At 37.1% G+C, this 13,720-nt stretch overlaps 1 protein-coding gene across 8 annotated transcripts in view; it reads left to right on the top strand.

The window, feature by feature from the left end:
• The first annotated feature begins 321 nt into the window (after positions 1-321).
• CWC22 (CWC22 spliceosome associated protein homolog) overlaps positions 322-13,720 on the top strand; it is a 35,810-nt gene continuing 22,411 nt past the window's right edge. The window contains exons 1-12 of one of the 8 annotated variants that reach the window (XM_068948383.1): positions 322-379; positions 927-1,073; positions 2,247-2,359; positions 4,532-4,599; positions 5,437-5,556; positions 5,648-5,905; positions 6,418-6,546; positions 11,400-11,568; positions 11,946-11,999; positions 13,063-13,198; positions 13,286-13,492; positions 13,616-13,678. In XM_068948383.1, coding sequence (XP_068804484.1) covers positions 2,333-2,359; positions 4,532-4,599; positions 5,437-5,556; positions 5,648-5,905; positions 6,418-6,546; positions 11,400-11,568; positions 11,946-11,999; positions 13,063-13,198; positions 13,286-13,492; positions 13,616-13,678 — 1,231 coding nt within the window. In that variant the 5' untranslated portion in view covers positions 322-379; positions 927-1,073; positions 2,247-2,332. Of the gene's footprint in view, positions 391-602; positions 710-926; positions 1,074-2,246; positions 2,360-4,531; positions 4,600-5,436; positions 5,557-5,636; positions 5,906-6,417; positions 6,547-11,399; positions 11,569-11,945; positions 12,000-13,062; positions 13,199-13,285; positions 13,493-13,615; positions 13,679-13,720 lie in introns of those variants that run through there. The other 7 variants (XM_068948385.1, XM_068948386.1, XM_068948382.1 and 4 more) reach the window with 7 other exon arrangements.

Here is a 13,720-nt window from a genome sequence, read left to right on the forward strand (position 1 = left end):
AGGCCAAGCAGGACTGAAATAAGCAATACACCTACCACGGGGATATTCACTTAGACTAGCTGCATCAGCTTATTCAGATTATTTTCTGTCTTTTTTTCTTTCCTGAAACAACCTCTAGAAAGATTCTTACTTTAAATAAAAGACCGAAAAGGAACAAAAACGCTCCTAAAACGTACTCGCCCAGCACAGCCTGCGGCACCTGCCAGGCACCGCCGCGGCCGGGCCGCCAACATGGCCGCCGCAGCGCGCCGCCGGGGCGGCCGCGGCACTACAGTTCCCAGCGTGCACTGCAGCCCGCGCGGGGCACGACGGTTACGCCTCGTCGCGCTCGGCGTTCCGGCCGGAAGTGACGATGTTTCCAGTAGTGCCGCGGCGGGCGGTAGGTGCGGGGTGCGCGGCGGGGCGTTACTGGGTTCGTGGCCGCCGCGGGGTCGAGCGGCGGCGGCGGGTCTCGCCGCGCCTGCCGGGGGTGCGAGCGGCGGCGGCGGCCCCCGCCTGCCGGGCCCGGGCCTGGCGCTGCGGGGCCGCGCTGCGGGCCGAGGCCTCCGCGTGCGCCGGCGGGGCCTGGGCGCCGGGCCTGGCGGCTGCGCCCGCCCGGACCGGGGGACCGCTGCGGGCCGGCGGCGGTGGCGGCGCTGCTGCTGGTGAAGTCGCAGCTGCCATTTTAAAATCTTCATCTCTTCCGGCGTGTGTTGTATAACCTTAAGAGGTCTGACATACGTTGGGGTGGGGGGTTGTTTTGTTTTAAGGAAGTACTCAAGCCGGCCTGTAAAGAACAGCCTAAGAAGCGGTGTCTGCCGCGGTGCACAGCGGTGTGGGTGTCAGGGGCGTTTGCTGCGCGCTGTGGTAGCGCCGTGGCGGTTAAATGTGGCGGGCCGGGGTCATGTGGCGAGGGGCCTGATCCCTGCCCGTCGTGGTTGTTCCAGGTGTGCGTTTGCCTCGCCCGCGCCAAAACGCGCTGAGTGTGAAAGGTTTCTGCCGCTCTTCGCGCGCTCCCAGTGCGTCGCCACGGAGACCCTTGGAAAGCTTTTGTAGCGCTTCTCCTGGTGGTTCGTAGCTAGATTTAACCCCAGGTGCTGCCTGCCTGTAACTGCTAGATTAAAAATTTTTCTTAATTGATTGCTGTTGGGAGGAATAGCTGTTAAAATTAGGAATACAGAAAAGCAAGAATAAGAACGTTCTTCTAACTAGCTGTGTTCACCTTCAGAAATTTGGGAAAAACCGTGTTGCTTTTGTAAACTTTTGTCAAAAGTGATTTGAGAATCAAAATATGCTTAAAACATACAGCTGTAAACTAAAGGAGCTGTTTTCAGCCTTCTGCCTTCTCTCTTTACTTCCACTACAGAATTTATAGTATGGTAGCAATATGAATTAAAAAGAAAGTGTGGGAGGTGGGTTTTTTTCCCCCCCCCCCTTCATCTGGTAAGATACGGAGGGAATATCTTGTTGGAAAGTATAAGTAGCAACAAATAATAGCAGGGTCCTAGTTTTGTGCCAGTAAGATTCTTATCTTTGAGCTTTTCCAGTTGAGTAGATATTGTTAGCACGTTAACACCTTTAATAGAAATAAGATGAAAACAAGTATCTGCAGCCTCTCGACTGACAGTCTGGCATATTATTTTAAATTTCCAATGGAGTAGGTAATTTATGTGGGTGAGAGGTAGGCCTCTGCTCTTCCTGCTGGCTCACCTACAGGTTAAGCTGTAAGTGGTTGGGCCATGGTAGCGCATTAAAACTCAATATCTCTTTGTATACTAAATAAGACTTGTGCGAGTTTTTTTCCACAAGCAATGATTATTGCAAAGAACAGTAATTAGTTTGTTTGTTAGGCCCAGATGTTTGAAGAAATCTTGATTTTTTCCAAAATCAATTTTAATTCTGATCTTTTGGGGATTGTATCTGCTTGGAGCCCATGCCTCTCAAAAGATATTGATGCTTAAGTTACATTTACATAAAATTCCATCATCTTCTGATAGAGTAGCATTTGTGTGCAAGAGAAGAGTGGAAACAGTTTTAGATTGTTTATTTTAAAGATCTAGGTAGATTTAAAATAAAATATGTAAAATCAAACTTTAACTTACTATTCTTTTTAAAAACAGCTGTTCTGTGTTGGTAAAAGAATTATTTAAAAAGTATATTTCCTGGAAAAATCATGGTAAAAATCATAACGCGTTCTTGTTTATTTTAAGTATATCTCTTGTGTAATGCAGCAGTAGAAAGGTTTGATTGTATTCTGTGTCTTGTAGGTGAAATGTTCTGGATACACTGAACTACACTTTGAATTTTCTCATTTCTGTATATTCAGAATTTCTTTTAAAAAGTAGAAGACAAAATGAAGAGCAGAGTGGCACAAATAAATGTAAGTATTCTTAAACTTAAATTCTGGGGTACTACAGTTTAGTTTTTTTGTCAGGTGTTAGAGTATGGAGATTTGTTATGTTGAAAGTCTAGCGCTTATCCTTTAGCTTTTCATTCATCACTTTCCCTTTTCGTTCCATTGGAAATTAAATTTTCTTAACACTGTTTGTTTGTCAAAGGTGAGTTTTCCTTGCTGTTATTTTACCGGTTGGCAGAGCACTTAACAAAAGTCCTGTTGTCATACTTAGAAGGCACTTAACATTTAGCTGTTTTACCCAATACTTGTAAGCATATTATTGCTGTGTTCCTCATACAGGTAGCAACAGCATCCTTTTCAAAGATGTGCTTGCTTGCTTATGCTGTACTTGTTCACTTATAATGTAGTTCTTTGTATAAAAAAACTTTATATACTTTATTCGTCCACTTTAACATTTCCTTCCTCCTTCCCAAATGCCTATTGGGTCTGACTGAGCCTTCCTGATCTGAATTGTGTATTTCTTCATGTGCTCTCCTGTTTAACTGACCTCGTTGTTAACGCTTGAAACATCATCTTTAAGTTGATACCAAACCAGCATGAACTCTGCGGAAGGCTTATGCAGAGAATAGTCTTCCTTTATTGCCTCTTTCTCTTTAATTATTCCTGTATTACTAGTGATAGGTTTTCTAATTGATACTGTTTTGAATAAAACAGCTTTTGAATAAACAGTGAACAATATGCATAACTGGTAGCAGTTGGTTGCAGTAGAAATGTTACTGCTAAAGTCAGTGAATTACAGTTGTAAGGTGACACACACTGTCTTTAACAGTGGATGTCCTGATTTAATGACAAAACAAATGGTGAAAAGTGAGGGAATGTGAAAACAGAACATGAACGAATGGAGGAGTGGGGAAAAGGAATGTTGAAATGTCAACAGTGATGTCAGAATGAAAAGATATGGAGACAGGAAGTGGCAAGGAGTTGGAGTTACTGGCATTGCTCTAAATGTGGTGGTTTTAGTTCTTATTGTGAAAAGTTTTCCTTTTGAAAGCTGTGTAACGCATTTCTGAATTGATGGGAGTGATGATTTTTAGGAATGCAACAAGAAAAATTTAAATTCAAAATTATTCTTCTAGATTAATGGTTTAGAAATGCCGCATGTGTCAAGCACACGAGATATGAGATGGGATAGCAAAACAGTATTATTCTCTTTTTGTTTCTAGAGTTTCACCCCACATAGGCTTCTTAATTCTTTTGATTCTAGCTGTTCTGACTGAAGTGGTGTTTGACAGGGATACTTGAGGGATAGGTTGATATCTCCTCCTGTCTTCCTGATCAGATGGTTATGATAGTCCTCCTTAATCTGTTTGTCAAAATAAACCAGTTAGCGAAAGCATACTGTTGAAACACTTTCAGATTATCATTTTGATTGAAATGGACTAGGAAGGGGAACGTAGCATGTGGCAGGATGACTTGTCACAAAGAGCTGAGGATGCCAGGCTCTTCATCAAACATAGCTACTTTTGCAAGGAGACATGAGAACAAACTCCCAAATACGGAGTCATCCATTACATTGTTTTACCCCAGTGAACACTTGTCCTATTGGATGTGTTTGGGGAAAAGCAGATATGGAACTCACAGCAGCAAGTCATCCTAAAAAGACCTAACTCTTCCCATCTGTTCAACAGTGCTATAGTTAACATCATGATTTTTTTTGGTGCTGTATGTGCTCTGTATCTTTAGAGCTTTTATGACTGATTTCTTGGAAACCTCGGATACTATCCTGCATTATATTGTTTTGGGGAGAGAAAAAAGCCTTAAAATGTGCTTTATTTTTTACCTTGAATTATTTCAGCTCCGTTTGCAGCTTCCTGAGCCAGATACAGTTTCTGTGTATTTAGTAACCCATGTTAATTTCCTCTTTCATGTTTGTCCTTTTTCTCCTTGAACCCCCCATGTAAGCTTTTAGCATCTACAGCATCCTGTAACAGGGAGTTCACCTGCATAACTACATGTTGTTTGAAGAACCAAATCTCCTTGTTATAAGCCTGACTACTATTAACTTTATTTGATGATCCTTATTTCCTGTAAGGGGTGGGGAACCAAAGACATACTCAACTCCCATCTCAAAGAAATGTCTGCTTACAATATTTATTATATAATGTATGACTTGAATTTATTTCTCTTTTTTTTAAGCATGGTTCCAGTTATGAGAGGAGAGAAAGCTACAGTTCACGCCAAAGAAGTCTGTCTCCAGAAGACAGGTAGAAATGGTTAACTTGTATGCCCTATAATAATTCTGTATACCTACCTCCCATAGTGAGTTGAAGTGCAAAAAAAAATTCAGCTTTGAAATCTTTTTATGTATTATCATAAATGAGCATTGAAAAATAATTGTGAGTTTAAACAAATAGGTTTATTTGCAAGTTGGGAGAGCGGTAATTAAGTAGACTTTTTTTTAGACTAAACATTTAGAAATTCTTTAGCATTTACTTAGAATGCCAAAGGACTTAAAAATGGAAATTAAATTCCAGCTTCTTGCTTGGGCCTCTATATTGCTGATACCACAATGCTCATTTTAGAGCAAGATTATGGATGCCAGCAGGAGAGACAGAAATGTCCTTTGAAATGCAGTCTTTGAGCATGAGATGAACTGTTGGCAATTTTCTTTTAATTTCACGTTTTGCTTGGAGTGAAACCACGTGTACTAAACACAGTGTCATTTTTTTCTAATAACGCCTATTCTATTTCAAGCTACGTAACCAAAAGTAGATGAAACAAATGGGTACGTATGTTCCAAAGAATGCACAGTGCTGAATTTGCCTTTCGTAGTTGATGTTGTTAACCATTTAACATTTAATTCTAAGTTCCAGAAGGAGCTTTCTTTTACAGTCTTCTCTTAATTTTGATAACTCTTATCTTTTACTGACAATGTATTGTTATAAAGTGTTCATCCTCTGTTGAATGGTGCATATATTGAGACTCAATATAGGGTGAAGAAGTGCAACTGCTTGTATATATGTAACAAATGATATGGCAAATAGATATTATTCGTATAGCTCTGCTAAGCCTTTTACTAAGAATTTTGTGTTTTGGGGTAGGGATAGGGATGTCGAACGTGACAGGTCTCCGTCTCCCAGAGAGAGAAGATACTCTGATGACAGCAGATATGAGGACTATTCAAGAAGGGACTACTATGATGATAGAACTTCAGAGGGAAGGTGAGTATCAAGCCCTTTTTTAATTGATATGAAGCTTTTTTCATAAAATAAAAGGTGAAAACATTTCACCAACATGTGAGTTTTCTTGTAGAAGGATGGAAAGAGAGAGAGATAGGTACCACGAGAAATGGGGGGAGAGAGAATCTGATCGAAGGAAGCAGAGAAAATTTTCGTCCCCAGATCGTAGAAGTCCAGAGAGGTCGGCGCCCCAGAGCTCACTTCCTCATGATGAGCCCCCTTCAAAGAAGAAGAGAGAAGAGCTGGATCCAATCCTTACTCGCACAGGTGGAGCATATATTCCACCTGCCAAGCTTAGGATGATGCAAGAACAAATCACTGATAAAAATAGGTGAGTTGAACAGAATGTCTACTGAAAAGTAAAAAAGTGAAGGTTTTAGGGAATGCTGGTGAAAATGGGATGCGTTTTTTAAGGGTTATGATCCATCTTTGAAGGTGAAGGTTTGTCAGAAGAAAGGTAAGAGAAATGTTTCCATAAAACCCTTTTTTCTTCTCTGCCTGTAAAAATCTGTAAAAATCCAGATCAGACTGGGCGTGCTTCTGATTTGAAATATAAATGGAAAAGTGGGATACACAGAGCATAAACAGGTTTTTTGGACTATCTTAAAAAAATGAACATACCAGCTTATAAAATGTCTGTGGAGAAGTAAATCATGTTGATTTGGTGGTTACTAGTAGCTATATGTACAACTGTGAACCAGTCTTCACATTTATGCAGTGTGTATTTTTTTTACCTTCTTTATTTATTGCAGCTTACATTCAACATTTGTGTGTATATAAAAAATATACTTGTTGCTACATCAGATTTGCCTGCATGAGTAATTTGTGATGTCTTTGCAATAGCTTGGCATATCAGAGGATGAGTTGGGAAGCTTTGAAGAAGTCAATCAATGGTCTTGTCAATAAAGTGAACGTATCTAATATAGAAAATATCATTCATGAACTTCTTCAGGAAAATATTGTTCGGGGAAGGTAAGCATCAAAATGTTTTAGAACGGCTCTTTTGCTTTTATGTTAATATATATGCTGTTCATGTGCACGTTAATACATGTGCTATGTATAGTGTACTGGTACTAGCCAAATTTTAAAGTTGATCTTAAGTTTGTCTTGTCCTACACAGAAGACTTTTCTTGGAAAGGGGAGGAAAAAGGTATTGTATGCTTGGAGGAATAAAAGGGTACAACAGATAGTATATGTTTCCTTTTCATAATTATTTTACCTACTCGTTTTACTTGAATGACTTGCAATTTACAAGTGTCTGTGCTTAATTACTTTGGAATTAATGGATTTTTATCTGGAGCAAATAATAGTTTTCTATCAATGTTTAGCAGAACATTTTTTACTGCAGCTAACTGAATTGTTTACTATCTTCATCGTTACCATTGTAACGTGGAGGAAAAACTATTGTGCTATTCCAGGTAAGTACTGAATTATGGTGACTGTCTAAGTACTTTGTGATGACTTTCCTTGCTTTAATTTTTGTTTTTAGGTGTTAAAATTGCTTGTTTAAAAGAATGTAGGTTTCTTAGGTTGGCTATCACTTAAAAATATCCTTGCTGAACAAAACTGAATAGCTGGTTTTATAGCTGATTTTTTTAATAGCTGACAAAAACAGTTAAAATCTTGAAAGAAATTCCCAAGAATCAATTTGCAATTCCAGTATCACTGAACTTTTCATTTAACTTAAATGTTTTTTAAAACACATTACAGAACCTGGCCAAACCATGTTTAATCCTTAGACTAGAGGTTCTTGCAGAATCACAAGGAGTGGTTAATAGCAGAACAGGAGATACTTCAGATTAAAGGATGATGGGAGTCTTAATGTAAGTAACCAAAAGCTAAACATGGTTCCAGGCAAAACTATTGATTCAACAGTGGTATTATCTGCATGGCAAACTTTGCCACGTAGAACAAGATGGCCTCCAAATAATGTGTAACCTCTTTTGATTATGTGCACTTCAGCAGTAAAGTCAGTTTAGATAGGAAAAACGTCAGAGATCTGTGTTATAGCTATTATGTTACCTGTTTTACTGCTTCTGGAGAATCGAGGTGATAGGATGAGAGACGTTACTGGGTAGAAACTCTTTTAAGTTTAAAATATTGGAATAGGTCTCCTGGCACATTTCTTGTGCATAATGGAAAAACAGGTTGAAAGTAGCACATCTGAAGGATTCCTGTGGCCTTATTAGTACTGACTGAATGCTTTGTTGATATTATCATATTGGAATTTCATATTAGTAAACCATGCCTACACTAGAGGCCTGTGTAGTTAGGAGGGCTCTGTTTTTTGTGCCTGTAGAAATAAATCCATATGAATAAAAAGGGTATTTCAGTTTTTAAAAAAAAAAAAAAGCAATTTAGATGACTGGACTGACAAAGCTGTAATCTTTTTACGCCCCTGACCAACAAGGACGTGTCAACCAGCAGAAGCCTATAATGTTGCCGTAGTTTAATTAGTGTCCTTTTATTGCAATTCCAAAGTAACACAGGCTCGAGGTCCATCTTGAAAATTGAAATTTTTGCTGTTTTCCAGGGTATGGATGAATGTCCTGTCTAAAGTTTATTGAAAGATAGTATAGTTTGTTCTGTTTTTACAAAGCTGGTTTTACTAAAGCAAATGATTGAGTGTATAAGGTTTCCATTCTGTGCAAACAGTAACATAACAAGATGCTGCTATATAAGCAGGAAGCAAGCACATTATTTCCGTGGAGAATATAGTGCATCTATACTTAAAACATTTGTACGCCCTCTGTCAACTTAGTGCATACATCTTCTCTTAAATACATTAACTTTTGTAATAATCCTATATGCTGGAAGATTAGTAGTGTTTTTTTCTTGTTTTTAATTTACTAATTGATAATGAGGATCTGAAGAATACAGCTACGTAATGCTTTGCAAGATAGGTGAGAAAACTTGAAGTGAGCTAGGGTATGTACCAGAATTCAGCTAAATCAGCATGGTGTTACACTATCATGGTGTATGTCACACCTGATTAATTGGCATTGGTAAGAAAAGGAAAAAGCTGGACTTACAGAATCAGCTTCACAAAGTTTTATTCATTTATTTATTTGTTCCTCCAAAAAGCATATCATATCTTAGCAGGTGATGTGCTGTTTTAATAGTCAGGTTAGCTCATTCGTACTCGTTTAGGTAGGTGGGCGTTACTTTCTCATACTGGGTAGGCATAACTGCAGAAGATGTGGATATATTCATCCTATCTGTATGTCTTCAAGTATATAATCTGAATACAGTTCAGAAGTCCAAACTTAAGCATCTGGATTTTCTGAGTAGTTAATGAGGTGGTTGTCTCCAGGAAGATAATTTAGAAGTTCAGAACAAGTGGCTTGAATAGTGTTTTGCCAACTCAAAATTTGCTCAGTGCAGTGAGTAACTTTTTGCAGAACAGGAATTGGACCTAAGTCCTATAGAAGTCAGTTGGACGTTCCTTTCTTCCGCTTGCCTTGTTCTGTGATCTACCATGAGAACTGAACATCTTTGACCAAACAGCAAATGTTAGATGCTTCTGATAATCTTTTTCTTCTTGAGCTCTCTGTATTTTGCTTCTTCCTTATGCTACCTCCTCAAAAGAGAGAGAATATAGTCTTTTTGAAAAGTCCATTTTATTTTCAGTTGGAATTACTATTGTTACTATTGTTATTATTACTATAGTTGGAAACTATTAGAAATAGTTTCCTTTCAAGTTGTAAAATCAATTTTAATCCTCTTCTGCATCTAATTTTAAATAAAATTTAAAGCATGACAATAGAAAGGGAATGAATATTACAGGAGTTTGTAATTCAGAACTATGTAGTGATCTTAGTAAGCTAATTTTTGAAAATGGGTATAATCCATAAGTAGTTATCAAAGTGCTATTCTCAAAAATCTAATAGAGATACCTTGTCTATTATCAGAACCATTAATACATGCAAATAGAAAAGTACTCTTTTTTGTTTTAAATAGTATGCTTGATTTTCTTACAGTTGTACAAAACAGAAAAGTAACACATTTTACTTTTAAGAACAAGTAGTTACTTTACATCTAGAATTAACACATTTCTGGATAGTTCTAAAATGTCTATGTTCCAAATACATTATAACACTTTTCTTCTGTCATGACTTAATAATGCACTGTTATTTGAGGAGGAAAGTCTCCTCTTCTGTTCCTTCCTTATCGCCAAGGAATTTTTTTAAAACTTGACGGGAAGATGAGAATCTTGCAAATAACTGCTTAATTCTCTTTTACTATTTTTATGCTACCAAAATTATTTCTGCTAGAGGTAATAATGAAGCCTTAAATAGTCTAATTTAGAACTGTTTTTATGTGCCTGCGTTTCATATCCCCAAAATGTATTTTTTTGTGCAAGCAGTAATACTTAGTTTAGTTTAAAAAGTAAGTTTGGTAAGTGTTATTAGAATACACTTGTTTGTGGAAGTTCTTTGTGTATATTTTACTTTATAAACTGTTAAATCTCTCTGTATGGAGCTATTGAAAAAATCATAGATGGAGAATGGCATCATTTCCCTCTTACTGTAAATTTTGGCTTCCAAATTAGTGCAAAAGTACATCAGATTTAAAGAAAACTATAAAAAAACAAAAACTATTTTTTACCTAGCTGTTATGCAATGCTCTGAGTTTTCAAGTAGGAGGGTAAGTATGATCAAAACTAGAACGCTTCCAGTTTGCAATCCAGAAGTAATTCATAGTTTCAAAATGAATTATTCTGTTTCTTTTTAGTAATATGAAATGTGTTCTATCCCATTTATCAACTCAAAAATAAGTGGATATAAGCTCATTGTGCAATTTGCTTTTAGATCTGTGTAGGGCTTCTATGGAAGATAATCAGATTTCAATAGATGGCAGTGAATAACTTGAATGCCAGTATGCACTGTGAAGATGCAAATCTGGAGGGCTTTCCTTTTCCATTTGTCCTGTCTTCTTCCAATTTTTCCATTACTCCAGTGGAGTAACATAACCAAAGTCAAATTCGGTGTCCTAAAGTGATTAGAAAATGCAAATCTAAGACAAATTCTCAAAGGTTTTTTTTTCAATTTTAAAGTTAATGTAGAAGAGACATTTAGTGTAATAAAATAACCATCAGCTCTTGAGCCCTCTGTTTCTATTCATTTCGCCTTTTAGAAGTAGTCTTTTATATTCAGCTCTCAGTTCCAGAACATAATTATGATGTAGAAAATGCACTGGTTCATCCAAGTAAAGTATTAAGAAGTATTAATTTGTTGGCTATTCTGACTTCACTGAACGTTCATTAATCTTAGGTAGGTCTTTATTGTTAGAGGTATCATATGACATATGATTTCTGTTTCTTAGAATTTCATTTTACTCTGTTAGGTTATTTGTAATACTAGAATGCGGTTCTGTGTTTTTCTTAATTAGTAGCAGAGCAGATGTTTTTTTTGTCAGAAACAATCTTATTGTTTTAACTGAGAGAGAAACAGCATGATCATGTTAATCCTGAAGCTTCAAAGAGTTTATGTTGTAGTTAAAAATAGGATAATTGCAGGATTATTTCTACAAGATGAGGGCTTTAAAAACGTTTATCATTTTAAAATGTAATTCTAATAGGAATAATATTTGAAAGATAAGGTATCAGTTTAAGAATTTCTGAGCTTGGACATATTTGGGCAACATCTTACAAAACTCCATTTGTGCAATAAACTTTGTGAAAATTAATGTTATTTGATATTTTTATAATTATTCCAACTGTATTATTCCAGCTGTATTATTATATGATGGATGCTGAATGAAAATATTTAATGTTTTCGTTGCCAGAATACTCTTCTGCTTCTTAAATTCCTGTATTTTTACAGGGGATTGCTGTCGAGATCCATTTTGCAAGCTCAGAGTGCCTCTCCAATTTTTACCCATGTTTATGCAGCTCTTGTGGCAATTATCAATTCAAAATTTCCAAATATTGGTGAATTGATTCTCAAGAGGTTGATATTAAATTTTCGGAAAGGATATCGCAGAAATGATAAGGTGAGACAGGTGTAAAGAAGCAACATGCTGAAACTTGTAATTTTGCAGTGTTAACCTCTTGCCAACTGCATTCAAATTATGTGCTTCACTACCTTTTGGTCAGGACCTATCATCATACACAGACCTACATTATACCAAGTACAGTAATACTAGAGTGTTGTGAAAGCTTGCTAATCTGATGAGGTTAGTGCTGCGGTACTCTTTGTTTGAAAGTAGGCAGTCCTAATTGAAATATAATTACCAGTATCCCTCAGTAGTTAATTTTGTGACATAATTTCAGATTGCGATGTGCATAAATCTATATAAAGAATGTCTGGACTAAAAATTTTTATTCCATGTAAAATAATAGAAAATTACGGCACATCTTTCTTTTTCAGCAACTCTGTCTAACATCTTCAAAGTTTGTTGCGCATCTGATGAATCAGAATGTGGTAAGTCTCTTTTTCTTCCTCAATCCCAATTCTCTATGGTCGTTTCTTTAGCTTCAAGACAGCAGTAGTCCAAGCGAAGATTTCTGCCTGTTCTACAAGAAACCTGAGCTCTGACTTTCTATAAACTCCTGATGCTTTCTAAAAGTTATTAAGACCTTTCTGGAAAATACACTGCATCTGGTAATTTGGCTATGCAGTTATTGGAGGATTGGGATATATGGGATCAGACATAGACTGAATAGCCACTTCTATCCTTCTGCAGGTGGAAGGATGCTTGCCCTTTCACCTATGCTCCAGAGCTTGCTCAAAGTTTCCAGATATGTTTGGGCTAGTGCTCAGATAGTTTTAGATGTAAAGCGAGCTTAGTCTGAGGCCTGTCCTGCAGTTAAGTTTAAGTTGGTGGATCCAAGATCTTAAAACAGAATTTTCTTGCAGCATTGACTCTCATACGGACATATCTGCATCTGCGCAGGGAGACGAGAGTTAGCTTCAGTTGCATCTAAATCAAATTTGTATCTAGCTCTGTGGTGCCTTTTCCTTATGTTAGGAAACAGAATACCTGAATTTAACAACAAGAAGCAGTGTTCTAGGAGTACATTGGGAATATACAGCATTTTGACAAAGAAGAAACTGACTTGATATGTTCCATTTGCTCATATACCTGTTCCTGGAAGAACCGATTTGACTGTAGACCTGTTCCACTTAAAAATTAGTATTTTAAGTCCAGCATGTTTTTGTAATGTGTTATTTTATTTGCTCCTTGGAAATGTATTTATATTTTTCCTAATGGCAGTTCTTTTTTCGTTACTTCCTTGCTGGAGAGTAGCCACTTTTCAATAGTACAGTCACGTTGTCTACAAAGTTGGTGCAAGTATAGGAAGCAAAATTGTTTGAAATTTTGGCTTTGTATTGATTAACTTTGTCTCACTAATGTTGTCATGTGCATGTGGTTAACCAAGTGTGACGTGGCATCCTCAAAAGCTGTAGGTCTCAATCTACAGGGTCACTGTAGTAATAGGGGAACACTGTAAGTTCTAATTCTTTATTAATACTCTCCCCAAAGGCTCATGAGGTTTTATGTTTGGAAATGCTCACCTTGCTTCTTGAAAGACCTACTGATGACAGTATTGAAGTAGCAATTGGTTTTCTTAAAGAGAGTGGGCTGAAATTAACAGAAGTATCTCCTAGAGGCATTAATGGTAAGTATAATTAGCTAGAACATTTGTCTGTTCAGTGTTTTTATTAATAAGTCTTTTTCACATTTACATTTCTCTTTTCATCCAAAGCAATATTTGACCGTCTTCGTCACATTCTGCATGAATCTAAAATCGACATGCGTGTTCAATACATGATAGAAGTTATGTTTGCTGTACGGAAGGATGGCTTCAAAGATCATCCCATCATTCCAGAGGGATTAGATCTTGTGGAAGAGGAGGATCAGTTTACTCATATGTTGCCATTAGAAGATGACTATAACCCAGAGGATGTTCTTAGTAAGTTAGAAATAGAAGATAATTCTATGACTTCATTCTTTATGAAAAAAAAAAAATAGGATTAAATATGCAGCCTTTTATGTAAGAATACAAAATGAATAAAAATTATCTTTTATTTTAAAGATGTTTTCAAGTTGGATCCTAACTTCATGGAAAATGAAGAGAAATATAAAACACTTAAGAAAGGTAGGGGGTGTGTGTGTTCGTGTGTGCGTATGTACACATATA

The sequence above is a fragment of the Struthio camelus genome, chromosome 6 (genome assembly GCF_040807025.1).
Source record: "Struthio camelus isolate bStrCam1 chromosome 6, bStrCam1.hap1, whole genome shotgun sequence".
Lineage (NCBI taxonomy): Eukaryota > Metazoa > Chordata > Aves > Struthioniformes > Struthionidae > Struthio > Struthio camelus.